The 27,561-nt window shown below is 48.1% G+C and overlaps 1 protein-coding gene across 2 annotated transcripts in view; it reads right to left on the bottom strand.

Annotated features, from left to right (window-relative positions):
* Positions 1-22,279: 22,279 nt before the first annotated feature.
* CCNI (cyclin I) overlaps positions 22,280-27,561 on the bottom strand; it is a 131,445-nt gene continuing 126,163 nt past the window's right edge. For both annotated transcript variants that reach the window (XM_068233556.1, XM_068233555.1), the window contains exons 6-7: positions 25,228-25,458; positions 22,280-23,889 (exon numbers count right to left, since the gene is read on the bottom strand). In XM_068233556.1, coding sequence (XP_068089657.1) covers positions 23,434-23,889; positions 25,228-25,458 — 687 coding nt within the window. In that variant the 3' untranslated portion in view covers positions 22,280-23,433. The remainder of the gene's footprint in view (positions 23,890-25,227; positions 25,459-27,561) is intronic.

The raw sequence follows: 27,561 nt of genomic DNA on the forward strand, positions 1-27,561 counted from the left end.
GGCATAGTGAAAGCAGAAATCGCTGCTGAAAGCGGGTCCTAGGCCTCAGTGCAATGAGTATATAATTTGTGAAGGTGCTGCAGAAGCACTATATAATAATAACCTGATCTATATGTGTAAAATGCAATAAGAACAACGCAATTTGGGAATACGTTTGCTGCTAGAGATTGGGGGCAGGTCCCAAGCCCCAATGGATCGAGTAAAAAAGGTGAAGTATATCTCAGCGCAAAATAATGTCACACAATTCTGCTGGGTGAGAATAGCTATGTGGAATGGATAACACAGAAAACTGTCAGTAGAGTTCTTTATAGTGCCGCTGCGTTTAGAGCAAATAAATGGAGCAATACAGTACCTCCTCTCACGCCGGTTGATACTTAGCTCCCTTGCAGGTACAAAACAATTCTTGATGTAATCCCGAACTCCTGGGCGAGTGGTTACTCAGCCCAAACGAACAGCACATAGACCACAGCGCTCTCCGGGTCAGCTGACAGCACTTGCGTTCCACCGCAATCCCTCGCACATTCAGCCTGTGAAGGCACAGTTGCTGTTTCCAGGCTAAGGGAAAAAAGCGGAGAATAGTGCACACTGTGTGTAAAGGAGAGCCACGCAAATGGAGCCACTTACTGGATGAACTCCCTCCCTCCTCCAAAGATTTAACCCTTGCAACAAGCAGGGGAACAAAAGTTTGTCAGACCTCTAAATACAATGTAATAGCACACATGAATATACTGTGCAACGCTGGAAAGTTGCTAAAAACAATTGATACAATAAAAACAACAATAATAATATAGCAATAAAAATAAATATGAAAATTATAAAAATAATAATAAAGTCTCTCAGTGATGCCATCCAAATTTTTTACTCATCTCTAATGAAACAACCACTTGCCGACCGCGCACTCATACCGCGCGTCGGCAAAGTGGCAGCTGCAGGACCAGCGACGCAGTATTGCGTCGCCAGCTGCAGGCTGATTAATCAGGAAGCAGCCGCTCGTGCGAGCGGCTGCTTCCTGTCAATTCACGGCGGGGGGCTCCGTGAATAGCCTGCGGGCCGCCGATGGCGGCTCGCAGGCTAAATGTAAACACAAGCGGAAATAATCCGCTTTGTTTACATTTGTACGGCGCTGCTGCGCAGCAGCGCCGTAAGGCAGATCGGCGATCCCCGGCCAATCAGCGGCCGGGGATCGCCGCCATGTGACAGGGGACGTCCCGTCACTGGCTGCACAGGACGGATAGCGTCCTGTGCAGCCCGGATCTCCAAGGGGGGGCCAGGTAGGAGAGGGAGGGGGAGGATTTCGCCGCGGAGGGGGGCTTTCAGGTGCCCCCCCCCCCGCAACACCCAGGAGGCAGGAGCGATCAGACCCCCCCCAGCACATCATCCCCCTAGTGGGGAAAAAAGGGGGGCGATCTGGTCGCTCTGCCTGCACGCTGATCTGTGCTGGGGGCTGCAGAGCCCACCCAGCACAGATCAGCTACAACAGCGCTGGTCCTTAAGGGGGGGTAAAGGGTGGGTCCTCAAGTGGTTAAATCAATGTTCGCATTTAATCCATTAGGGGCCAGAGTTTGTAAATCAAAAATCCAACGGGTCTCCAGTTGTGAGAGTGTTCTTATAACATTACCTCCTCGCCAGTGTGGTGTTACAGTATCAATCCCATAACACCTAAAGCCGCTAGGATCGCAGTTATGTTTTTTTGAAAAATGATCCGGTACACTGTGTGATTTTTTATCTGGATGTGTGATATTGTAAACATGTTCCAAGCACCTTTTCTTTATGCGTCTGCCTGTCCTCCCCACGTACTGCAGGCCACACGGGCACTCCAGGACATAGATTGCATTAACTGTGTTGCAAGTTAAGAATTGATTTATTTTGAAACTCCTTCCATTTGCAGTGGAGGTAAACGTAAACACTCTTTGCCCCCCATACTCACAAATTCTACAGACCTTTGGTTTCCTACAGGGGAAGAAACCTTTTAGTGTGGGAAACATAGGTGGTCTAGTTACATGAATACAGTTTTTCACAAGTTTATTGCCTATGTTATTCGGCCTCCTATATATTACTTTGGGTGCATCTGGAATCAACGGCCCAATCACAGGATCCTCCTTCAAAATACTCCACTTATCCGAAAGCACCTTTTTAAATTTCTTGTGATCACGTGAATAGGTAGTGACAAAGGCAAAATCCGACTTGCCACGATCTTCTCTCCTCACTTTTTTGATCAATCTAATGTCCCTTCCTTCAATACTTTCATCCTTTCCTCATATATATGATTCTCATTGTATCCCTTTTCCACAAAGCGGTCCTGTAAGATCTGGGATTGTAACCAATAGTCTGAATCTTTAGTGCAGTTCCTACGGATTCTACAGAACTGTCCCCTTGGAACGTTCTGTAACCACGGAGAGTGGTGACAGCTAGTAGATTCTATATAAGAGTTCCTGTCACTCTCCTTAAAAAAACACTTGGTTTTAAGCTGTCCTTCCTCCAAAAAGATGTTAAGGTCTAAAAAATTTACTTCCTTCTTATTGTATTCCACAGAAAACTGTAAATTCCAATCATTGTTGTTAATAAATGAAATGAACGACAAGAGGGAACTCTCATCGCCTTGCCAGACAAATAGGCAGTCATCGATAAATTGTTTCCAAAACAGTAACGATTCACTTTTAAAAGTTGGTAAAAAAACATTCTCCCACGCTGCCATGTAGAGGTTAGCCACGCTCGGGGCTTGTTTTGCCCCCATCGCAACACCTCTCTGTTGCAAATAGAACTTCCCATTAAACCAAAAATAGTTAGAAACCGTAGAAAAACAAAAAAGTTCACAAATAAAGGACACTTGATTCTCACATAAGTGAACACTGTCTTGCAAGGAAGAGCGGATGACGTCTGTAGCCTTGAGCAAGGTGCTCGGAACATGTTTACAATATCACACATCCAGATAAAAAATCACACAGTGTACCGGATCATTTTTCAAAAAAACATAACTGCGATCCTAGCGGCTTTAGGTGTTATGGGATTGATACTGTAACACCACACTGGCGAGGAGGTAATGTTATAAGAACACTCTCACAACTGGAGACCCGTTGGATTTTTGATTTACAAACTCTGGCCCCTAATGGATTAAATGCGAACATTGATTTAAATTGTTTCTTTAGAGATGAGTAAAACATTTGGATGGCATCACTGAGAGACTTTATTATTATTTTTATATTTTTATAATTTTCATATTTATTTTTATTGCTATATTATTATTGTTGTTTTTATTGTATCAATTGTTTTTAGCAACTTTCCAGCGTTGCACAGTATATTAACGTGTGCTATTACATTGTATTTAGAGGTCTGACAAACTTTTGTTCCCCTGCATGTTGCAAGGGTTAAATCTTTGGAGGAGGGAGGAGTTTTATGTATATAGTCGGCCTCATCCTTGGTAGCCCCACCCCCTGACGAAGGCATTATGGCCGAAACTCGAGTCGGGAAGTGAGGCTACTGATTTTACTACGTGCAATAAACCAAGTTTTCATCCAGTAAGTGGCTCCATTTGCGTGGCTCTCCTTTACACACAGTGTGCACTATTCTCCGCTTTTTTCCCCTAGCCTGGAAACAGCAACTGTGCCTTCACAGGCTGAATGTGCAATGGATTGCGGTGGAACGCACGGAGAGACCGGAAGCAGGAAGCCGGGGTGTCAGGCAGCTGATCTACAAGTGCTGTCAGTTGACCCGGAGAGCGCTGTGGACTATGCGCTGTTCGTTTGGGCTGAGTAACCACTCGCCCAGGAGTTCGGGATTACATCAAGAATTGTTTTGTATCTGCAAGGGAGCTAAGTATCAACCGGCGTGAGAGGAGGTACTGTATTGCTCCATTTATTTGCTCTAAACGCAGCGGCACTATAAAGAACTCTACTGACAGTTTTCTGTGTTATCCATTCCACATAGCTGTTCTCACCCAGCAGAATGGTGTGACATTATTTTGATCTATATGTGTGTATATGTCTAGGGGTACCTGAGTTGGTGTTAGCCACAACAGTGTGCGCTTGGCAAATAGCAACATTCATAAAGCGGTATATTTCTGTAGTAAGACTGAGAAACACTGGTAGGGCCCGCTAAGAGCCTTTTTCCAGTGCTTGCCGATGCAGGAGAGTAATGGCGAATGGCCAAGTACTACAATGTGGACTCCTATGAGGGTGATCCACTCATGAAATTGCCAGCGCTTTGCCTGCAGCACTTTTTTCAAAGCAATCACATTTTAATGAATCCAGGATGAAATCACATTCCTTAGAATGCAAAATCATGGCCAAAATCACAGACTTTTGTGGAACAAATCACAAATGCTAGTGTTTAACCACTTGAGGACCACAGTGGTAAACCCCCCTAAAGACCAGGCTGTGTTTTGCATAATTGGCCACTGCAGCTTTAAGGCCAAGCTGCAGGGCCGCACAACACAGCACATGAGTGATTCCCCCCCCCCTTCTCTCCCCACCAACAGAGCTCTCTGTTGGTGGGGTCTGATCGCCCCCCAGTTGTTTGTTTTTTTACAAATATTTTTCTCTATTTATTGTTATTAAAAAAAGTGTATTTTTTTTCTCCCCTGTTCCTCCCACCCACCCCCCACCAGCCAATCACGGCGATCGGCTGTCATAGGCTTCTGCCTATGACAGCCGATCGCTCTCTTGTCCCCCAGGGGGACAGCCGCGTCACACGGCTGTCCCCAGTACAGCGCTGCTACTGATCACAGCGCTGTACAATGTGTAAAGACTGTGGTTTCGCTGTCTAACAGTCTCCCGAGCGGCAATAGCCGCTCGGGAGACTGAAGAGGGGGCGGGGCAAAATGAAGCCCCAGGACTTGACGCCAATTGGCGTTCGGCGGTCCTGGGGCTGCCGCCGCAACCACGCCCATTGGCGTCGGGCAATCTTTAAGTAGTTAACTTATATCAGTGAAATAAAAATAATTTAAAGCTTCATTCACAAATAATGGAGCAGTTGCATACGGTAAGAACAAGACAGTGGAAAAGTAAAAAACAAAAACATATGACCACCACCAGAGGGAGACCTTGTGTGTAAACTGTTCTTAAAGTGTTAGAACAGTAATTCTGCATTTTGTCAATAATATACCGGTAGGTTTGTGAAAACCTCCTGAGATCAAATGATTCCTAAAAAACATGGGAAAAAAACTTTATCCAATTTTGATCATCATTTTACCACTCTGCAACAATACATATTATACAAGAGTTTTGCAAAAATATTATTTAGCATTTATATAGTGCCAACATCTTCTGCAGCACTGCACAGAGTATATTGTCTTGTCTCTTAACTGTCCCTCAGAGGGGCTCACAATCTAATCCCTAACATAGTCATATGTATGTATCTCACCACTACGCCCCTGTGCTGCCTATTTGTACCAATTGTGCCATGGTGTTAGGACTGTACTTCTTGACCCATCCTCTCCTCCCCACCTACACCAGCATTGCTTCAAGAACAAGTAGGTTTATGTTGAATCTAATGTAATCTATTTAGAAAGAAAAAAAAACCTGTATCGTGTATACCCAGCAGGGGTCGAGTGGTGCGTGGACGCGGGTGGACGGCGTCCACTTACTATTTCCAGAGAGTGGACGCCGTCCACCCTGCCATGTTCGGTGGGGAGCAGTGCAGTGGAAGGAGAGCTATGAGCAGAGATGGAGAAGAGGGGCCATCTCCTCCCCCCTTCCCTCACATTAGGGCTCTCCATCCCTCGCTCTCCCCTCCAGAAGTAATGTGCAGGCAGCCGGCAGCAGGCGGGACTTACCTCTCCTCGTTTCGGCGCCGTATCTGCGTGCCGCTGCTCTGGTCTGGACCAGACCAGACTTGCGGCAGTGGAGTGCTCGCGCCGGAACGAGGAGAGGTAAGTCCCGCCCGCTGCCGGCTGCCGCACGTTACTTCTGGAGGGGAGAGCGAGGGATGGAGAGCCTTAAGGTGAGGGAAGGGGGGCGGGGGAAATGGCCCCCCTTCTCCCCCGCTGCTCACAGCTCTCTTACCTATTCTGGGGACATATACCCCCTGACTACATATACTGGGACATATACCCCTGGCTACATATACTGGGCACATATACCCCTGGCTAAATATATACTGGGCACATATACCCACTGATTACATATACTGGGCACAAATACCCCTGGCTACATATACTGGGCACATATGCCCCCTGACTACATATTGGGCACATATACCCCTGACTACATATACTGGGCACATATACCTCTGACTACATATATACTGGGCCCATATACCCCTAGCTACATATGCTGGGCACATATACCCCTAGCTATATATACTGGGCACATATACCCCTGGCTACATATATACTGGGCACATATACCCCCTGACTAAATATACTGGGAACATATACCCACTGACTGCATATACTGGGCACATATACCCCTGGCTACATATAATGGGCACATATACCCCTGGCTACATATACTGGGCACATATACCCCCTGACTACATATACTGGGCACATTTACCTCTGACTACATATACTGGGCACATATACCTCTGGCTACATATACTGGCCACATATATACCCCCTGACTACATATACTGGGCACATATACCCCTGGCTACATATACTGGGCACATATACCCCTGGCTACATATACTGGGCACATATACCCCCTGACTACATATACTGGGCACATTTACCTCTGACTACATATACTGGGAACATATACTTCTGGCTACATATACTGGGCACATATACCCCCTGACTACATATACTGGGCACATATACCCCTGACTACATATACTGGGCACGTATACCTTTGACTACATATACTGGGCACATATACCTCTGACTACATATATACTGGGCCCATATACCCCTAGCTACATATGCTGGGCACATATACCCCTAGCTACATATACTGGGCACATATACCCCTGGCTACATATATACTGGGCACATATACCCCCTGGCTACATATACTGGGCACATATACCCCTGGCTACATATACTGGGCACATATACCCCTGGCTACATATACTGGGCACGTATACCCCTGGCTACATATACTGTATTAGGCACATATACCTCTGGCTACATATACTGGGGACTACTATACTCATGGCTACTTATACTGGGGACACCTATAGACCTGGCTACCTATGCTGGGGGTACCTATTTTGGGGGAACTGCTGTCAGATTATCTGCATTTTTGTGGAACCGCTGTTTTTGGGGAACAGCTGCCAGATTATGTGTATGTTAGGGGAACGGCTGCTGCCAGATTACGTGTATTTTGGGGAACAGCTGCCAGATTATGTGTATGTTAGGGGAACGGCTGCTGCCAGATTACGCGTTTTTTGGGGAACTGCTGCCAGATTGTGTATGTTTGGGGGACCACTGCTGCCAGATTATATGTATTTTGGGTGTTACATGTATTTTGGGTGATCTGCTGCCAGGTTTCGCGTATTTTGGGGAACTGCTTCCAAATTATGTGTATGTTGGGGGGAACTGCTGCTGCCACATTATCTATTTTGGAGGAATCACTGCCATATTATCTGTATTTTGGAGGTACTTGTACCAGATTATGTGTCTTTTTGGTGAAATGCTGTCAGATTACATCTATTTTGGGGGGATACACTACGGCAGAGCTCAAACTTCCCCGGCAGACCTTTTACATCACTGCTAAGGTCATGTATATTTGGCCCCACCCATGACCACGCCCACATTATGCTTGACCACACCCATTTTTGGGTGCAGGGGTTTTTCAGGTGAGTCCACTCACCTCTTTTCCCAGGACTAGACCCCTGATACTCAGTATAGGTTTAGAATTGGAAATTCAATTTTTTTCTTCTGGATAATTTGTGCCTATACCAGTGCTAACATTTAAAATGTATAAACACGCATGTAGGGTTAACTTTTGTTCACAGCATGCAGAAATATTCAGTAGGGAAACTGAAGATTTGTGTACTATTTCCACAAGACAGGTGATTGAGATGTTCATCTTCTTACAGCTCAGCTACTTGCAAATAGAACTGCTTGTAAACTGTTCAGGGCAATACCTGACCATCACCTGGCTTCTGCAATATGAATAAGCACAGTTGACCTCTGTAAAAACTGCGCAGGAGATTCAGGCGCAGCAAGCGACACCATAGGCCGTAATAGGAATTACAGCTATTACGGCGCTCGGTGAGTAATTTGGGTGCCATCAAAAGATGGAGCACATATCCAGGGCTGTGAAGTCGGAGTAATTTTTGGGTACCTGGGAGGGTAGAAACACAACCGGGAGAAAATGCGCAGACTCCGACTCCTAATGAATTCAAACTAATTAAAATAGAAAATATGATAAAATGTTCTATTTCTCAGATAACAGTCATCCTATATACAGCAGGGACAGTTGTCTCTGTGTAGCTGGGTCCATGCTTTTTGCTACTGCGCATGTGTGCAGCACAGACCCAGCCTCACACAGACAGGAGGACAAGGCCGGGGCCAGGGAGGCAGGCAGACGGCCGGGAGTGTGTGCACGCGTGTGCGCAGTACATGCAGCGGCGAAAAACACAGACCCTAGAGCCCGTTTTTAAACGGGCTTGGGTCTGCTAGTCATAAATAATTTATATATACAGTAATTGCTGTGCTTAGTCCACAAAAATGAAATAAACCAATCAAAAAATACTTGTGCTGCTTCAATAAAGCAGTCCCCATATTTTTAAAGTCAGATATACATATCTGATTGTTACTGTACTGTATATATGATGTGTGCACAGATTATATATACATGCACACACACTAAATAACTACTAAATAACATCTACGCTGTAAGAATAAAGCCTGATGTGTAGCCGTGTCACTAATAGAGATGGTCAATGAGATGGAAATAATTCTGCGTTGATGCTGATTTATGTAAATGTACGCACTCTCTTTGCTCATGAAATCAAATAATTTGATAAGTTGTTAAAATTTGGCAAGGTGACTACAAATTAAAGGGTATCTGAGACAGATGAAAAGGAAAGTTTTATACATACCTGGGGCTTCCTCCAGCCCCCTTCAGGCTAATCCAGTCGCTGTCCTCCTCCACCAACTGGATCCTCTGCTATGAGTCCCAGTAATTCAGCCAGTCAGCGCAGTCCGGCCGCGTGCAGCTCCCACAGCCAGGAGCGTTCTGCACCTGCGCAATATAGTGCTGCGCAGGGGTAGTACTCTCCCAGCGGCGGAGTGTGTGCATGCGCACTACGCCCTACTGGCTCAAATACCTGGACTCATAGCAGAAGATCCAGGTGGCGGAGGAGGACAGCGAGGGACTGATTAGCCTGAAGGGGGCTGGAGGAATCACTATGTATGTATAAAACTTTAATTTCATCTGTATCAGGTTTACTTTGTTACACAGTAGTCCTATACTCTACATATGCACTCCCCACAGAGCTGCAGGGAATCCACTGAGAATGTTGTGCACATTGAGCACAGAGGTGTTTATCATCTGGTTCAGATTGTAAATGAAGAATGTGTAATAAAATATGCAAACATTAGTGCACACGACAGGCCACGACCCCAAAACCAGCATGTAACACAATAAGGGGGCGCAGGCAAGCCCTGGAGCTGCCACCACCAGGAACCTGCCCCCACCACTCCTTCAACAGACTAGGTGCATACCTCCCAACTTTTTGAGATGAGAAAAAGGGACACTTAAGCCACACCCCTGGCCACACCCTCACCACACCTCTAGTCACGCATGCCATAAAGATTTCATAAGAAAAATATGTTGTTTTATAATTCAAACCACATTGGTCTTTTCTATCCTGGTTCATTTTCCTTCATAGTAATATTTTAAAATTAGTAGTATATCAATTTTAAGGCTGGGAATAAAGTTTAGAGTCAATCAAACACATTTTTAAGTATAGAAATATATATATATTTACATAGAAAGTGGGACAAAGTCCTGAAAGAGGGACAAATGAGGGTGAAAGAGGGACAGAGGGACAGGGATCCCAAAAAGGGACTGTCCCTCCGAAAAAGGGACAGTTGGGAGCTATGTAGGTGTAATGTATTTGCACTTCCTATTGGCTGATAGAGTTGGGCCGAACGGTTCGCCTGCGAACGGTTCCATGCGAACTTCAGTGGTTCGCGTTCGCGTCCCGCAGGCGAACCTTTGCGGAAGTTCGGTTCGCCCCATAATGCACATGGAGGGTCAACTTTGACCCTCTACATCACAGTCAGCAGGCCCAGTGTAGCCAATTAGGCTACACTAGCCCCTGGAGCCCCACCCCCCCTTATATAAGGCAGGCAGCGGCGGCCATTACGGTCACTCGTGTGCTGCCTGCGTTAGTGAGAGTAGGGCGAGCTGCTGCAGACTGTCTCTCAGGGAAAGATTAGTTAGGCTTAACTTGTTCCTGTCTGGCTGCATACCTGTTCTGTGAACCCACCACTGCATACCTGTGCTGTGAACCCACCACTGCATACCTCTGCTGTGAACCCACCACTGCATACCTGTGCTGTGAACCCACCACTGCATACCTGTGCTGTGAACCCACCACTGCATACCTGTTCTGTGAACCCACCACTGCATACCTGTGCTGTGAACCCACCACTGCATACCTGTTCAGTGAACCCACCACTGCATACCTGTTCAGTGAACCTGCCACTGCATACCTGTTCTGTGAACCCACCACTGCATACCTGTTCAGTGAACCCACCACTGCATACCTGTTCAGTGAACCCACCACTGCATACCTGTTCAGTGAACCTGCCACTGCATACCTGTTCTGTGAACCCACCACTGCATACCTGTTCAGTGAACCCACCACTGCATACCTGTTCAGTGAACCCACCACTGCATACCTGTGCTGTGAACCCACCACTGCATACCTGTGCTGTGAACCCACCACTGCATACCTGTTCAGTGAACCCACCACTGCATACCTGTGCTGTGAACCCACCACTGCATACCTGTTCTGTGAACCCACCACTGCATACCTGTTGTGTTCAGTGAACCCGCCACTGCATACCTGTTCTGTTCAGTGGACCCGCCACTGTATACCTGTTTAGTGACCCCGCCACTGCATACCTGTTGTGTTCAGTGAACCTGCCACTGCATACCTGTTCTGTGAACCCGCCACTGTATACCTGTTCTGTTCAGTGAACCCGCCACTGCATACCTGTTCTGTTCAGTGGACCCGCCACTGTATACCTGTTCAGTGAACCCACCACTGCATACCTGTGCTGTGAACCCACCACTGCATACCTGTTCTGTGAACCCACCACTGCATACCTGTTCAGTGAACCCACCACTGCATACCTGTTGTGTTCAGTGAACCCGCCACTGCATACCTGTTCTGTTCAGTGGACCCGCCACTGTATACCTGTTTAGTGACCCCGCCACTGCATACCTGTTCTGTTCAGTGAACCCACCACTGTATACCTGTTCAGTGAACCCGCCACTGCATACCTGTTGTGTTCAGTGAACCCGCCACTGTATACCTGTACTGTTTAGTGAACCCGCCACTGCATACCTGTTGTGTTCAGTGAACCCGCCACTGTATACCTGTACTGTTTAGTGAACCCGCCACTGCATACCTGTTGTGTTCAGTGAACCTGCCACTGCATACCTGTTCTGTGAACCCGCCACTGCATACCTGTTGTGTTCAGTGAACCCGCCACTGCATACCTGTTCTGTTCAGTGGACCCGCCACTGTATACCTGTTTAGTGAACCCGCCACTGCATACCTGTTGTGTTCAGTGAACCCGCCACTGTATACCTGTTCAGTGAACCCGCCACTGCATCCCTGTTGTGTTCAGTGAACCCGCCACTGTATACCTGTACTGTTTAGTGAACCCGCCACTGCATACCTGTTGTGTTCAGTGAACCTGCCACTGCATACCTGTTCTGTGAACCCGCCACTGCATACCTGTTGTGTTCAGTGAACCCGCCACTGCATACCTGTTCTGTTCAGTGGACCCGCCACTGTATACCTGTTTAGTGAACCCGCCACTGCATACCTGTTGTGTTCAGTGAACCTGCCACTGTATACCTGTTCTGTGAACCCGCCACTGTATACCTGTTCTGTTCAGTGAACCCACCGCATCAGTGCGCATACCTGTGCAGTTAAGTGAACCCACCTACCTACGTGAGTGCACGCAGTGTGATATACCACTCCGTGCATACCCGATATGGACAAAACAGTTAGAGGAAGAGGTAGTGCCAGAGCCAGAGGAAGGTCTGCGCGAGGTCGTGTAAATGTAATTTCGTGTGGACCTGGCCCACAGTACAGTGCTCGGAAGAAGGCACGTCCCATCACGTCCCAAGATTGTCAGGACGTGGTTGAGTATTTAGCGACACAGAACACCTCATCTTGCTCAGCCACCAGCGCTACTACTAGCACCACTTCCGCTGCATTTGACACTTCGCAAGAATTATTTAGTGGTGAAATCACTGATGCACAGTCATTGTTGTTACAGCCAGATGAATTTTCACCAGCTCATATGTCTGCGTTACGCGGCAACACTATGGATGTAACGTGTAAGGAGGATGAAGGACCTACTGATGGTGCATGTTTGGATTTTTCTGAGTCAAGCGAAGCTGGGCAGGATGACTACGATGATGACGATGATAGGGATCCTCTGTATGTTCCCAATAGAGGAGATGAAGAGGGGGACAGTTCAGAGGGGGAGTCAGAGAGTAGTAGGAGGAGAGAAGTTGCTGAAAGAAGCTGGGGCAGCTCTTCGTCAGAAACAGCTGGTGGCAGAGTCCGGCACCATGTATCGCCACCTATGTACAGCCAGCCAACTTGCCCTTCAGCATCAGCTGCTGAGGTCCCCATAGTGCCCACATCCCAGGGTGGCTCAGCGGTGTGGACATTTTTTAATGTGTGTGCCTCAGATCGGACCAAAGCCATCTGTTCGCTCTGCCAACAAAAATTAAGCCGTGGAAAGGCCAACACTCACGTAGGGACAAGTGCCTTACAAAGGCACCTGGAGAAAAGGCACAAACAGCAATGGGATGGCCACCTGAGCAAAAGCAGCAGCAGCACACAAAAGCAAAGCCACCCTCCTTCTCCTCTTCCTCCTCCATCAGGTGCATTATCTGCTTCTGCCGCTTTCTCCCTTCCACCTTCACAGGCACCCTCCTCCACTCCGCCTCTGCCCTTGAGCGGTTCCTGCTCCTCTGCCCACAGCAGCAGTCAGGTGTCCGTGAAGGAAATGTTTGAGCGGAAGAAGCCAATTTCGGCCAGTCACCCCCTTGCCCGGCGTCTGACAGCTGGCGTGGCGGAACTGTTAGCTCGGCAGCTGTTACCATACCGGCTGGTGGACTCTGAGGCCTTCCGTAAATTTGTGGCCATCGGAACACCGCAGTGGAAGATGCCAGGCCGCACTTATTTTTCGAGAAAGGCCATACCCCAACTGCACCGTGAAGTTGAGAGGCAAGTGGTGTCATCTCTTGCGAAGAGCGTTGGGTCAAGGGTACACCTGACCACGGATGCCTGGTCTGCCAAGCACGGGCAGGGCCGCTACATTACGTACACAGCCCATTGGGTGAACCTGGTGGTGAACGATGGCAAGCAGGGCGCAGCGGATCAAATTGTGACACCTCCACGGCTTGCAGGCAGGCCTCCTGCCACCTCCTCTCCTCCTGCTACATGCTCTTCGCTGTCCTCCTCCTCCTTGGCTGAGTGGCAGTTCTCCTCTCCAGCTACACAGCCCCAGCTCCGCAGGGCCTATGCTGCATGCCAGGTAAGACGGTGTCACGCCATCTTAGACATGTCTTGTCTCAAAGCGGAGAGTCACACTGGAGCAGCTCTCCTGGCTGCTCTTAAGAAACAGGTGGATGAGTGGCTGACCCCGCACCACCTGGAGATAGGCAACGTGGTGTGCGACAACGGCAGCAATCTGCTTGCCGCTTTGCATATGGGGAAGCTGACACACATACCCTGCATGGCACATGTCATGAATCTAGTGGTTCAAAGATTTGTGGCAAAGTACCCTGGCTTAGCGAATGTCCTGAAGCAGGCCAGGAAGTTCTGTGGGCATTTGAGGCGGTCTTACACAGCCATGGCACGCTTTGCGGAAATTCAGCGCAAAAACAACATGCCGGTGAGACGCCTCATTTGCGATAGCCCGACTCGCTGGAACTCGACCCTGTTCATGTTCTTCCGCCTGCTAGAACAGAAGAAAGCCGTGACCCACTACCTCTACAACTACAGTAGAATGAAACAGTCTGGGAAGATGGGGATGTTCTGGCCCGACAACTGGACACTGATGAAAAATGCATGCAGGCTCATGCGGCCGTTTGAGGAGGTGACCAACCTGGTGAGCCGCAGTGAGGGCACCATCAGCGACTTAATTCCCTAAGCTTACTTCTTGGAGCGTGCTGTGTGTAGAGTGGCGGATGAAGCTGTGAATGAGCGTGACCAGGAACCGTTACGGCAGGAACAGGCATGGGACCAATTTTCATCAGACCCAGCTGTTTCCTCAACACCTGCGGCAGCACAGAGGGGGGAGGAGGAGGAAGAAGAGAAGTCGTGTGCAGAAGACGAGTAAGCCTCAGAGGATGATGAGCAAGGTGTTTCTTTGGGGGAGGAGGAGGAGGGGACAGCGGCAGGAGAACAACCGCAGCAGGCGTCACAAGGGGCTTGTGCTGCTCAACCTTCCCGTGGTATTGTTCGCGGCTGGGGGGAGGAGGTTGACTTACCTGACGTCACTGAGGAAGAGCAAGAGGAGATGGAGGGTACTGGATCCGACTTTGTGCAGATGTCGTCTTTTATGCTGTCCTGCCTGTTGAGGGACCCCCGTATAAAAAACCTCAAGGGGAATGAGCTGTACTGGGTGGCCACACTACTAGACCCTCGGTACAGGCACAAAGTGGCGGACCTGTTACCAACTCACCGGAAGGTGGAAAGGATGCAGCACATGCAGAACCAGCTGTCAACTATGCTTTACAATGCCTTTAAGGGTGATGTGACAGCACAACGCCAGCAAGGTACCACTGCCACTAATCCTCCTCCCGTGTCCACGCAGTCAAAGACAGGACGCTCCAGCGATCTCATGGTGATGTCGGACATGCGGACGTTCTTTAGTCCAACGCCTCGCCGTAGCCCTTCCGGATCCACCCTCCACCAACGCCTGGAACGGCAGGTAGCCGACTACCTGGCCTTAAGTGTGGATGTAGACACTGCTGTGAACAGCGATGAGGAACCCTTGAACTACTGGGTGCGCAGGCTTGACCTGTGGCCAGAGCTGTCCCAATTTGCCATCCAACTTCTCTCCTGCCCTGCCGCAAGCGTCCTGTCAGAAAGGACCTTCAGCGCAGCTGGAGGCATTGTCACAGAGAAGAGAAGTCGCTTAACCTCCTTGGCGGTATGAAAAATACCGCCAGGAGGGAGCGCAGCAGTTTTTTTTTAAATTTTTTTTTTTTTTATCATGTAGCGAGCCGAGGGCTCGCTACATGATAGCCGCTGCTGAGCGGCATCCCCCCGCCCGCTTCGATCGCCTTCGGCGATCTCCGATCAGGAAATCCCGTTCATAGAACGGGATTTCCTGGAGGGCTTCCCCCGTCGCCATGGCGACGGGGCGGGATGACGTCACCGACGTCACTGACGTCGGGACGTCATTGGGAGTCCCGGGCCACCCCTCGGCGCTGCCTGGCACTGATTGGCCAGGCAGCGCTGGGGTCTGGAGGGGGGGGGGGGCCCGCGCCGCAGCAGATAGCGGCGATCGGGCAGGGGCCGGCGGCGATCAGAGTGCTGGCGCAGCTAGCAAAGTGCTAGCTGCGTCCAGCAAAGCAAAAATTATGAAAATCGGCCCAGCAGGGCCTGAGCGGCACCCTCCGGCGGCTTACCCCGTGTCACACACGGGGTTACCGCCAAGGAGGTTAAGTCACAAAAGTGTTAAGTACCTCACCTTTATCAAAATGAATGAGGCATGGATCCCGGAGGGCTGCTGCCCGCCCCAAGACTAAGTCAGTCTCCGCACACACAGCATCTCTGCCTGCACGCCGTGTGACTGGCTGCCTGGCCTGCCCCAAGAAGACTAAGTCGCTCCCAGTCCCTCCACACAGTATGTCTGCCTGCAGGCCGCTTGACTACCTTCTCCGCCACCACCAACAGGGTCCGGGACTCCAGGCGGATTGCTGAATTTTTTTAGGCCGCTGCTAGCAGCGGCCGCTGTAATAATTTTTCTGGTGCGTGTACATGACTGCCTAATTTTTCTGGCTGCACTGCGAGCAGCTGCAACAACAAAAGAAAAGGCATGTACATGCGCCCATTCCCCTTCGTGATCATTACCTTGCCGTGGTGAAGGGGCTTGCGTATCACAATGAAGCAATGACCGGCGCCTAGATGAGTGTCTCGGGGGGCACACAAAAGATAATAAGGTCGTTGCTTCATTGTGGTCAGACCAAATTTGATCAGCTGGACAGTCACTGTTCTGTCATTCAGCTACATCAGCCAGGCGACCATATGGGCTGTAAAGCCACCAACACCTGCACTCTCGCCATGGTGCGCACCAGTCCAGCACGGCCGTCACTACACAAACAGCTGTTTGCGGTGCGTTACACGGTGAGTTTGGTGTGTCAGTGTGAAGCAGTACCTTAATTACACTACCTGATTGATGTATACACATGCAAGATGTTTTAAAGCACTTTAGGCCTGTCATTTAGCATTCAATGTGATTTCTGCCCTTAAAACGCTGCTTTGCGTCAAATCCAGATTTTTCCCGGGGACTTTTGGCATGTATCCCGCTCCGCCATGCCCCCCTCCAGGTGTTAGACCCCTTGAAACATCTTTTACATCACTTTTGTGGCCAGCATAATTATTTTTTTTTTTCAAAGTTCGCATCCCCATTGAAGTCTATTGCGGTTCGCGAACTTTAACGCGAACCGAACCTTCCGCGGTAGTTCGCGAACCAGGTTCGCGAACCTAAAATCGGAGGTTCGGCCCAACTCTATTGGCTGACAAGCAGTCTGCAGACTACATAAGTGGCAGAGTGCTGTCTGTTAGTGAGCATTTTCTTTGGTGTTTGGTAAGTTGAAGGAATGGTGGGGGCAGGTTCCTGGTGGTGGCAGCTCCAGGGCTTGCCTGCGCCCCCTTATTGTGTTACATGCTGGTTTTGGGGTCCCGAGTAGTGGCAGTGCTCGGGGCCCCGGCCTGTCATGTGCATTAGTGTTTGCATATTTTATTTCAATTGTAGCTCCTTATACAGGTTAGTTAGGAGGGGGGCAGATGAGAGGGAGATTCCTGCACGTTGGTGCCCCCTGCTGGCATATAGCCTTTGTCTATATGTTACTGAAGCCCTCTCCAACAATTGGCTGTATTGCACAGCCTCTGCTTAATTGAGTATTGCAGACTAGCTGTAATGTATATGAACTTCCTATTGGCTGACAAGCAGTCTGCAGACTACATAAGTAGCAGAGTGCTGTCTGTTAGGGCTGGTGCACACCGAGCAGCTTTTTCAGCGTTTCTGCAGCCGCTTGCGGCTGCGGATCCGCTTGGTCAATGTATCTCAATGGGGTGCTTCACACCAGAGCAGGAGGCGTTTTGCAGAAACGAAAAATGCCGGGGTGAGGCATTTTTTGGATTGCGGGTGCGTTTCTGCCTCAATGTTAAGTATAGGAAAAACGCAAACTGCTCTGAAAAACGGCACTTCAGAGCGGTTTTACAGGCGTTTTTGTTACAGAAGCTGTTCAGTAACAGCTTTACTGTAACAATATATGAAATCTACTATACTGAAAACCGCAGCAGCAATCCGCAAAACGCCATAGAAAAATAAAAAAAAGCGTTTCAAAATCTGCTAGCATTTTGCGGATCTGCTAGCGGTTTTTGGTGTGCACCGGGCCTAAGTGAGCATTTTCTTTGATTTTTGGAATGTGTAATAAAGGAAGAATCCCCTCATTCTCCTGCAAAGTACCTGCACATCACTATTACATGTACCCACAGTTACATTGCCTAGGGTCTGATAGAGGTTCTTTGTTCCTGTCTTCTACAAGGATTCTTATGCTGGGAATACGCGTTATGTTTTTTGCAAATCGTTCCGATAGATGCCTTCGATGATAAAATTCCGATTTTCCACTCGATTCTGTTCCTCTCGATTTCTCATAAAAGTGAATGGGGAAAAAAAGATAGGAAAAAACGAAGATAAGAGAATCGAATGGCTAATAGATCACGCTGAGAATCAAACGCAAAAACGTAACGTGTATTCCCAGCATTACCAAGGACTAGTTTTAGTCTGTTGCTTAGTACACACCATGCAATTTTCTGTAAGATTTTCCTTTAGATTTTCCTGCCAGATAAGGGGCCCATACACTGGTCCATTTCAGCCATCGATCGACCGATTCTATAGAATGGATAGATCAGAAATCGATTCTATCAAATTCCCCATTCGATAGATTTGCAGCCAATTTCGATCCATTTGATCTGACAGGATGGAAAATCTAGGTGGATCTGTTGAGATGGCTTATCATTTTGCATTGGACCTAATGAAAATCTGATGGCAAACAAATGCCTTAAGATCGATTTTCAATAGATGTCATACTGAAATCTATTGGAAATTGTTCCTAGTAAAAAATGTTCCTCAACACATCAGATAGATCAGAGATCTATCTGATGATCTATCTGCTGCTAATCTAACGAGTGTATGGCCACCTTAAAAGTATTAGAGGCAAAAGATCAGCTGGCTAGATAGGCAACTGGTATTTTTTAACCACTAGAGGACCGCAGTGTTAAACCCCCCTAAAGTCCAGGCTCTTTTTTACTTAATTGGCCACTGCAGCTTTAAGGCCAAGCTGCAGGGCCGCACAACACAGCACACGTGTTATTCCTCCCCTTTTCCCCCCACCAACAGAGCCCTCTGTTGGTGGGGCCTGATCACGCCACAGTTGTTTATTTTTTATGAATATTTATTTTATTTTTTAATAAAAATGCCTTTTTATTTATATTCCCCTGCTCCCTCCCTCCGCCAGCCAATCAGGGTGATCGGCTATCAAAGGCTTCAGCATATGACAGCCGATCACTGCCTAACCTATGGAGGGGACAGCCGTGTCACACGGCTGTCCCCAGTACAGCGCTGCTGCCAATCGCAGTATTGTACATGTAAATAGACGGCGATCACACAGTCTCACAGTCTCCCGAGTGGCAATAGCCACTCGGAGACTGAAGGTGGGGTGAAGCTCCGCCACCCAAGCAGGAGATGCGCGTGCTGGCTGCGCACGATCTCCTGCATGAGCCGGCTCCAGGACCTGATGCCAATTGGCGTTAGGTGGTCCTGGGGCTGCCGTCGCGGCCACCCCCGTTGGCGTGTAGTGGTCGTAGAGTTGTTAAAAGGGAATAAATATGGCAGCCTCCATATCCCTCTCAGTTCAGTTGTATTTTAAAATTCCTAAGCGTTGGCAGTTAGGAGATGCATTTCACGTTACATACTTTCAATCAACAAAATTGTGATATGCAAATTAGAGGATGGTGGAATCTTAACCTGGGGAGTCGGAGTCAGTGGATTTTTGTACCGACTCCACAGCCCTGCACAAATCACTAAACAAATACTGTAATTCAGCCGCCAGCAATAGATGGCAGCAGAATTACGTATTTCCCCACTATCCATGGCGACCTGGAGGGGGAATAGTAATTAAAGCCGCCGGGACTTGAGCAGGAGCAGGGTAAGCAGTTTATCAGCTTTACCCTGTGCCCAAATCTCAAGGCGGCTGTATAATAGGCATGCAGCGCAGTGCCCTTAAAGAGACTCTGTAACAACATTTTCAGCCTTATTTCTTCTATCCTAAAAGTTCCTATGCCTGTTCTAATGTGGTCTGGCTTACTGCAGCCTTTTCTAGTTGTACTGTCTCTGTAATATAGCTAATCTTTCCTTTGTCGAGCCTTGTCAGCCCAGAGAGGAATGTGCTGTGATAGGGAGCAGTTATGCACACGTCCCCCACGCCCCCTGCAGGCTCGGTGTGTGTGCTTTATGTAGGAGTCACAGCCAGCGTCTATGCTCACAGCCAGCTTGTCTGTGACCTTGTGAACAGCTGTGAGTGCAGAAAGATCAGTTCAAAGTCCAGACAAGCACCCAAGGCAACAAGTGGGAGAAATATTACAGCAGTGAAGTCACTTTTGGAGGAGCCTCTGCAAACAACCACCTGCTCTGATGATGAATTTCCTGTTTGGCGGTCATCTTCATTGTTTACAAAAACAATGAGCAAAACAGTGATTTTATCACCAAAAAAGCAGCAGGAGCAGCGAAAATGTCACAGAGGGGGCTAGGAGAAGACTACAAGCAGGCTGGTACTTTTATTTATGTAAGATTTTCACAGTACAGGCTCTCTTTAAAGCATAACAGGGAGTGCTAAGCAATACTGAGTGAAAACAATTACCCTAAAATGTAAATTAGCTTCACCAAGGAGATGGATGTTGGGGCAATCATGTCAACAATCACTACAGCTGTCGGCTTCTATAAACTAATGTGCGAATCTCAGCATGTGGCTATGAATCAGATTAGTGAAACACTTTTACATCACCATTGCTTCAGAAGTGTGCCCATTTACCTGTAACTTTCCTTGCAGGTTGTATTCTCTGAAGGTCTTAAGATAAAAAAAACTTTACGTAGACTAAGTTCACAAAGGGGCATTGGGGTGCAACAAGGCATTTTAACCACTTTACCCCCGCGCGTACGTATTTCTCCGCCCCTTTTTCCATCCTTTAAAAACCAGGGACGGAGAAACACGTACTTTCCGCGTTCCCGACGCTGTCCGCGCTCCCGCTCGTAAACACGCCGCCCGCCGCTAGTAAAACCGCCGCCCGCCGCTAGTAAAACCGCCGCCGCCCGCTCGCCCGGAGATCAATGAACGGGAAAATCCATTCCCGTTCGTTGATCTAAGCCCCACAATGACCCGCTGCTCTCCTATGGGCAGCGCGATCATTGTGAGAAGAAACTCACGTGTCCAGCCTCCTTATTCTTCCTCCAAGCTTCCGGAAGGAGGCTTGGAGGTCGCAATAAAGCAAAAAGTTACTGTGGCCATCTTGTGGCCAAATAGTAAACTACACCCTACACATTTTTCACATACAAATAAATGACTTTTACACAAAAAATTAACTCATTACCTCCCACACTCCCCATTTTTTTTTTTTTTGTAATTAAAAAAAAATTCAAAAATTTACAATTAAAAAAAATACATAATTAGTTACCTTAGGGACTGAACTTTTTAAATATTTAAGTCAAGAGGGTATAACACTGTTACTTTATAAACTATGGGCTTGTAATTAGGGATGGACGCAAAACTGAAAAAAATGCACCTTTATTTCCAAATGAAATATTGGCGCCAAACATTGTGATAGGGACATAATTTAAACGGTTTTATAACCGGGACAAAAGGGCACATAAATTTCATGGGTTTTAATTACAGTAGCATGCATTATTTAAAAACTATAATGGCCGAAAACTGAAAAATAATTTTTTTTTTCCCCACATTTTTCCTATTTTCCCATTAAAACACATTTAGAAAAAAATAATTCTTGGCATAATGTCCCACCTAAAGAAAGTCTAATTGGTGGCGGAAAAAACAAGATATAGTTCATTTCATTACGATAAGTAATGATAAAGTTATAGACGAATGAATGGAAGGAGCGCTGAAAGGTGAAAATTGCTCTGGTGGTCAGGGGGTAAAACCCCTCAGTGGTGAAGTGGTTAAAGCAGAAAGTAGCACTGCAATTGTATGTCTTAGAGGTCCAGAGTGCATCTGTGTGACTACAGAATCCCATTCAGGTTGTTACCTCATAATGCACACCTAACAGTGGCAGTAAAGCATACTTTTCATTGACTGCAAGCTTCACTGTATGCTACACAATGAATGCTGTCAAAATAAGACAAAAAAAAACCTGAACAAAACACAGTACTGGTAAGTAACTAGAATTCTCTCTGCCACGCATTTAGGACAGTGGCCCTGAGATGGACAAGAAATCACCAACCTTAGGGCAACATTATAGCTGAGAGCACCTTCCATATCCATTTCCTTTTAAGCAATACCAGTTGCTTGGCTATCCTGCTGATCCTCTGTCTCTAATCCTTTTAGCCATAGACTCTGAACAATCAAGCAGCAGATCAGTTGTTTCTGACATTGCCAAATCTGACAAGATTATCGGCATGTTTGGTTCTGGTGTGATTCACACACTACTGCATCCAAATAGACCAGCTGGGCTGCCCAGCAACTGGTATTGTTTAAAAGGAAATAAATATGGCAGTCTCCATATCCATCTCATTACAGTAGTGCACATACAGTAGAGATAGTTTGGTTGTTTTTGAAAACCTAAGATTTAAGTTCTATAAAAGACACAAAGAAGCAAGATGTTCGTTCTGGGCAAATGTTTATTGCATCCAGGAAAACTTACACCGGGAATAATCAATTTCATAGGCCATGCCAGCCCCAGACTGAGCAGAGATCTCTAGAAAGTACACGGTCATGAAAAATACAGCTTACAATAGAAAATAACTATGCATGCTGGGACTTACTATTGCAGCATTTCTCAGCTCTAGATAAATACTGTCCCAGATGAAAAGAAGAAACTCCTGATGGTTCTGCAGCAGATTCTAACATTCTTCAAAACCAGCCATGTTTAGGTTATGGTGCATTGTTAAAACAACTACAAAGTAAAGTGATTTAATCAAATCGATTATCAAAACAAAAATGGGGTGGGGACAGATCTGTGAGGGGAATCCTATCACGACGACTGGTAAAACAGATGTCTTCTTCCCACTTCAAGTGGAGAATAACTAGGACTACACAGCGGGGCTCATTGCCATCCATGGAGGACAACAGATGAGTGTTCTAGGCCTAATTATATTAGACTCCAATTAAACCATGTAGGTGTCATATTATAAACACACACTGATAACTAAATTGAGCAATTTAAAACAACGAAAGCACAATTAATCTATTTGATTTGAATTGGGATAATTTTGTCTTTTCCTTTGGCAGGAATGAAAATATTTTTAGTGTACGGTCAGTTTTCACAAGAGCAGAGGCACAGGAAAGAAAACAAACTATCTGACATACATAAGAGAATGCTCAAGGTCAACTCTAGGACACCAGATAGGAAAGGCTTGCACAAAACACAGATGTCAAGGTGCACAATATACAATAGATAGGCCAGCAGAACACAATGGAACTGACAACACTAGAAAGGTTAAACAATCTTGCTACCTTTTTTTTGTTGTTTTTGGGCATTTTGTTTTTTTTTTTTTTTACTCGTTTTCATTTTGTGTTGTTTTCATATTTTTTTTATTTTATTTTATTAACAGATGGAACTAGAATTGGCAGCATGAAAAAACAGGCAGGAATTGTAGACCTCTGTGCAGAGCTGGTACGGTATGGCCTTTGACTTCAATGGACGTCTGAGCACCATTCTAGCTTAGGAGGTGAGAGATGCACTGCATTGAGAACTGCACCTCCCAGCATAGGAAGGTGTCAGAAGGAATCTTATCTGTGGTGTAAGAAGATGACATTACATGACGGATACTGCTTGCAGCTGGGGACATGGGGATATGCTGCCCTCTTGCCTGGACAAGCTGCTATTGCATGCAGCAATCTCCATGCTCCCAACTTCCACAGTGATATCTTCATTGTACAGCCGCTTGATTCCATCATAGAAGTCGTCAACTTCCATCTGCTCCACCTTACGCTTAGTGGAGGCCTGCTTACAGGTAGCCGGGGCTGCCAGCCGCTGGTAGAAGAAAGCTGCATCCTTCATTAGGGCTCCTGGTGTGCTTTTGCCCTGTTTGTAGATGGCTGGTCCTGGGACAGGGGAGGGACGGAATTGGTACTCTCCTCTGCTGCAGGTCACCAGCATCTGCTTGAGGGGACTGTAGACATATACAGCGTTGGGAGGCAAGGAAGCCTGCAGAGGAGAAAGGTGGCGTGTTGCCTCTTCTCGGCACTGGAACAGCAGGGAGCTATCCATCTATAACAAATCAGGAAACAAGTATAATCAGATCTGCATCAACACTATGACATAATGCTACAAGCAAGAGACAATAGTGCAAAACTACTTCTTAGTGGAAAGAGGAAAAAAAGGTTATAAAAAAACAAAATAAAAAAAAACAAACTTGTTTTAAAAAAGGGACACTGTAGGGGGGTCAGGGGAAAATTAGTTGAACTTACCCGGGGCTTCTAATGGTCCTCCACAGACATCCTGTGCCTGCGCAGCCACTCATCTATGCTCTGGGCCCGTCTCCGGTTTACTTCTGGAATTTTCGACTTTAAAGTCTGAAAACCACTGCGCCTGCGTTGCCGTGTCCTCGCTCCCGCTGATGTCACCAGGAGTGTATAGCACAAGCCCAGTATGGTCTGTGCCTGCGCAGTACGCTCCTGGTGACATTAGCGGAAGCGAGGACACGGCAACACAGGCGCAGTGGTTTTCAGACTTTAAAGTCGAAAATTCCAGAAGTGAAACGGAGGCGGGGCCAGAGCATCGGTGAGAGGCTGCGCGGGCACAGGATGTCTGCGGGGGACCATTAGAAGCCCCGGGTAACTTCAACTCATTTTCCCCGCTACAGTATCCCTTTAACGAACATTGCATTGTGTGTGCATTGTGAGCTTTTATATCAATGGATAAAGGCAGATTCTCATTCACTATTAAAATCCTATGCTATGTGATATACAGTTCACCTAAGTGTATTTTTCTTTTATTCCATTTAGTAGATTTTATATGGTGATATACCCATAGATTACATCCAGCACCCATTGCCATTAATGGTAACTAAACTTTGAGGTCTTAAAGGAGAACTTCATGATCCATTAAATAAAGTGTCTTCCTGGATTATAAATGGGATAGAGACCTCCTTATTAAGCTTACAATTGTTCTTTGAAAGACTCAGAGGTACACACACACACACACACGTGTAGTTACAATGCTAAGCTGTTCACTTCTACAAACCGGGCCCACACATTGTTCTGTATACAATATACAGACCTGTCAATTAGGCATTTCCAATAGGCCAGTATCATTCCTATAGCTTAAGATCTTGTTACCACCTGTGAGATAATAGCCACGCTTTTGGTAACACATGGCGATTCGAGCTTTAGGGGCATCAGAACGTGCATAGACTGCACTTTCTGAAGTTATCATTTATGCATTGCAATTCGCCGTGGAATCGTAACACATGGTTTCCAGCATTCCTGCACGTTCGGGATTATAATCGCATTTATTACAAATGATTGGGTTTGCAACTGCATTGAGTAACATCGTGGAGCAACAAAGTGCCGTGCGTCATGATGGCCACCAGAATATTCAGATTACCTGTGCAGTCTGAAGCAATTTGATGGTAAGAGCCAGCCAGTCAGAAAGCATTTTTTCCATATTCAGGCTGAGGACAGCCAGTGCCAACATGGAGCCCTTGAACTGTAGCAGTTGGTGAGAAGCAATGCACTGGAGAAGCTGGTGGGTGAGCAGAGCCAAGTGCTGCGATGGATTCATCTCTGGCATCCTGTCTAACATCTGAGGGCTGTTGGTTAATGCCATGGCATGGAACTACGTGTAAAGGGTAGAAAAAGAGAAACACTTGTAAGAGTCCAAAAGTCAATCCTCTACAGGTATTCACACACACATCCGCACGCACATCCGCACATACACATCCGCACATACACATCCGCGCACACACATCCGCGCACACACATCCGCGCACACACATCCGCGCACACACATCCGCGCGCACACACATCCGCGCGCACACACATCCGCGCACACACATCCGCACACACACATCCGCACACACACATCCGCACACACACATCCGCACACACACATCCGCACACACACATCCGCACACACACATCCGCACACACACATCCGCACACACACATCCGCACACACATCCGCACACACATCCGCACACACATCCGCACACACATCCGCACACACATCCGCACACACATCCGCACACACATCCGCACACACATCCGCACACACATCCGCACACACATCCGCACACACATCCGCACACACATCCGCACACACATCCGCACACACACATCTCCGCGCACACATCCGCGCACACACATCCGCGCACACACATCCGCGCACACACATCCGCGCACACACATCCGCGCACACACATCCGCGCACACACATCCGCGCACACATCCGCACACACATCCGCACACACATCCGCACACACATCCGCACACACATCCGCACACACATCCGCACACACATCCGCACACACATCCGATCCGCACGCACATCCGCACGCACATCCGCACGCACATCCGCACGCACATCCGCACACACATCCGCACACACACATCCGCACACACACATCCGCACACACACATCCGCACACACATCCGCACACACACACATCCGCACACACACATCCGCACACACACATCCGCACACACATCCGCACACACACACATCCGCACACACACATCCACACACACATCCGCGCACACATCCGCACACACATCCGCACACACATCCGCGCACACATCCGCGCACACATCCGCACACACCCGCACACACATCCGCGCACACACATCCGCACACACACATCCGCACACACACATCCGCACACACACATCCGCACACACACATCCGCACACACATCCGCACACACACATCCGCACACACATCCGCACACACATCCGCACACACATCCGCACACACATCCGCACACACATCCGCACACACATCCGATCCGCACGCACATCCGCACGCACATCCGCACGCACATCCGCACGCACATCCGCACGCACATCCGCACACACACATCCGCACACACACATCCGCACACACACATCCGCACACACATCCGCACACACATCCGCACACACACATCCGCACACACATCCGCACACACACACATCCGCACACACACACATCCGCACACACATCCGCACACACACATCCGCGCACACATCCGCACACACATCCGCACACACATCCGCACACACACATCCGCACACACACATCCGCACACACACATCCGCACACACATCCGCACACACACATCCGCACACACATCCGCACACACACACATCCGCACACACACATCCGCACACACATCCGCACACACACATCCGCACACACATCCGCACACACATCCGCACACACATCCGCACACACATCCGCACACACATCCGCACACACATCCGCGCACACACATCCGCGCACACACATCCGCACACACACATCCGCACACACACATCCGCACACACACATCCGCACACACACATCCGCACACACATCCGCACACACACCCGCACACACACCCGCACACACACACACGCACACACACACCCGCACACACACCCGCGCACACACCCGCGCACACACCCGCACACACACCCGCACACACACCCGCACACACACATCCGCACACACACATCCGCACACACACATCCGCACACACACATCCGCACACACACATCCGCACACACACATCCGCACACACACATCCGCACACACACATCCGCACACACACATCCGCACACACACATCCGCACACACACATCCGCACACACACATCCGCACACACATCCGCACACACATCCGCACACACATCCGCACACACATCCGCACACACATCCGCACACACATCCGCACACACATCCGCACACACATCCGCACACA

Source organism: Hyperolius riggenbachi, chromosome 1, assembly GCF_040937935.1.
Source record: "Hyperolius riggenbachi isolate aHypRig1 chromosome 1, aHypRig1.pri, whole genome shotgun sequence".
Classification (NCBI taxonomy): Eukaryota; Metazoa; Chordata; class Amphibia; order Anura; family Hyperoliidae; genus Hyperolius; species Hyperolius riggenbachi.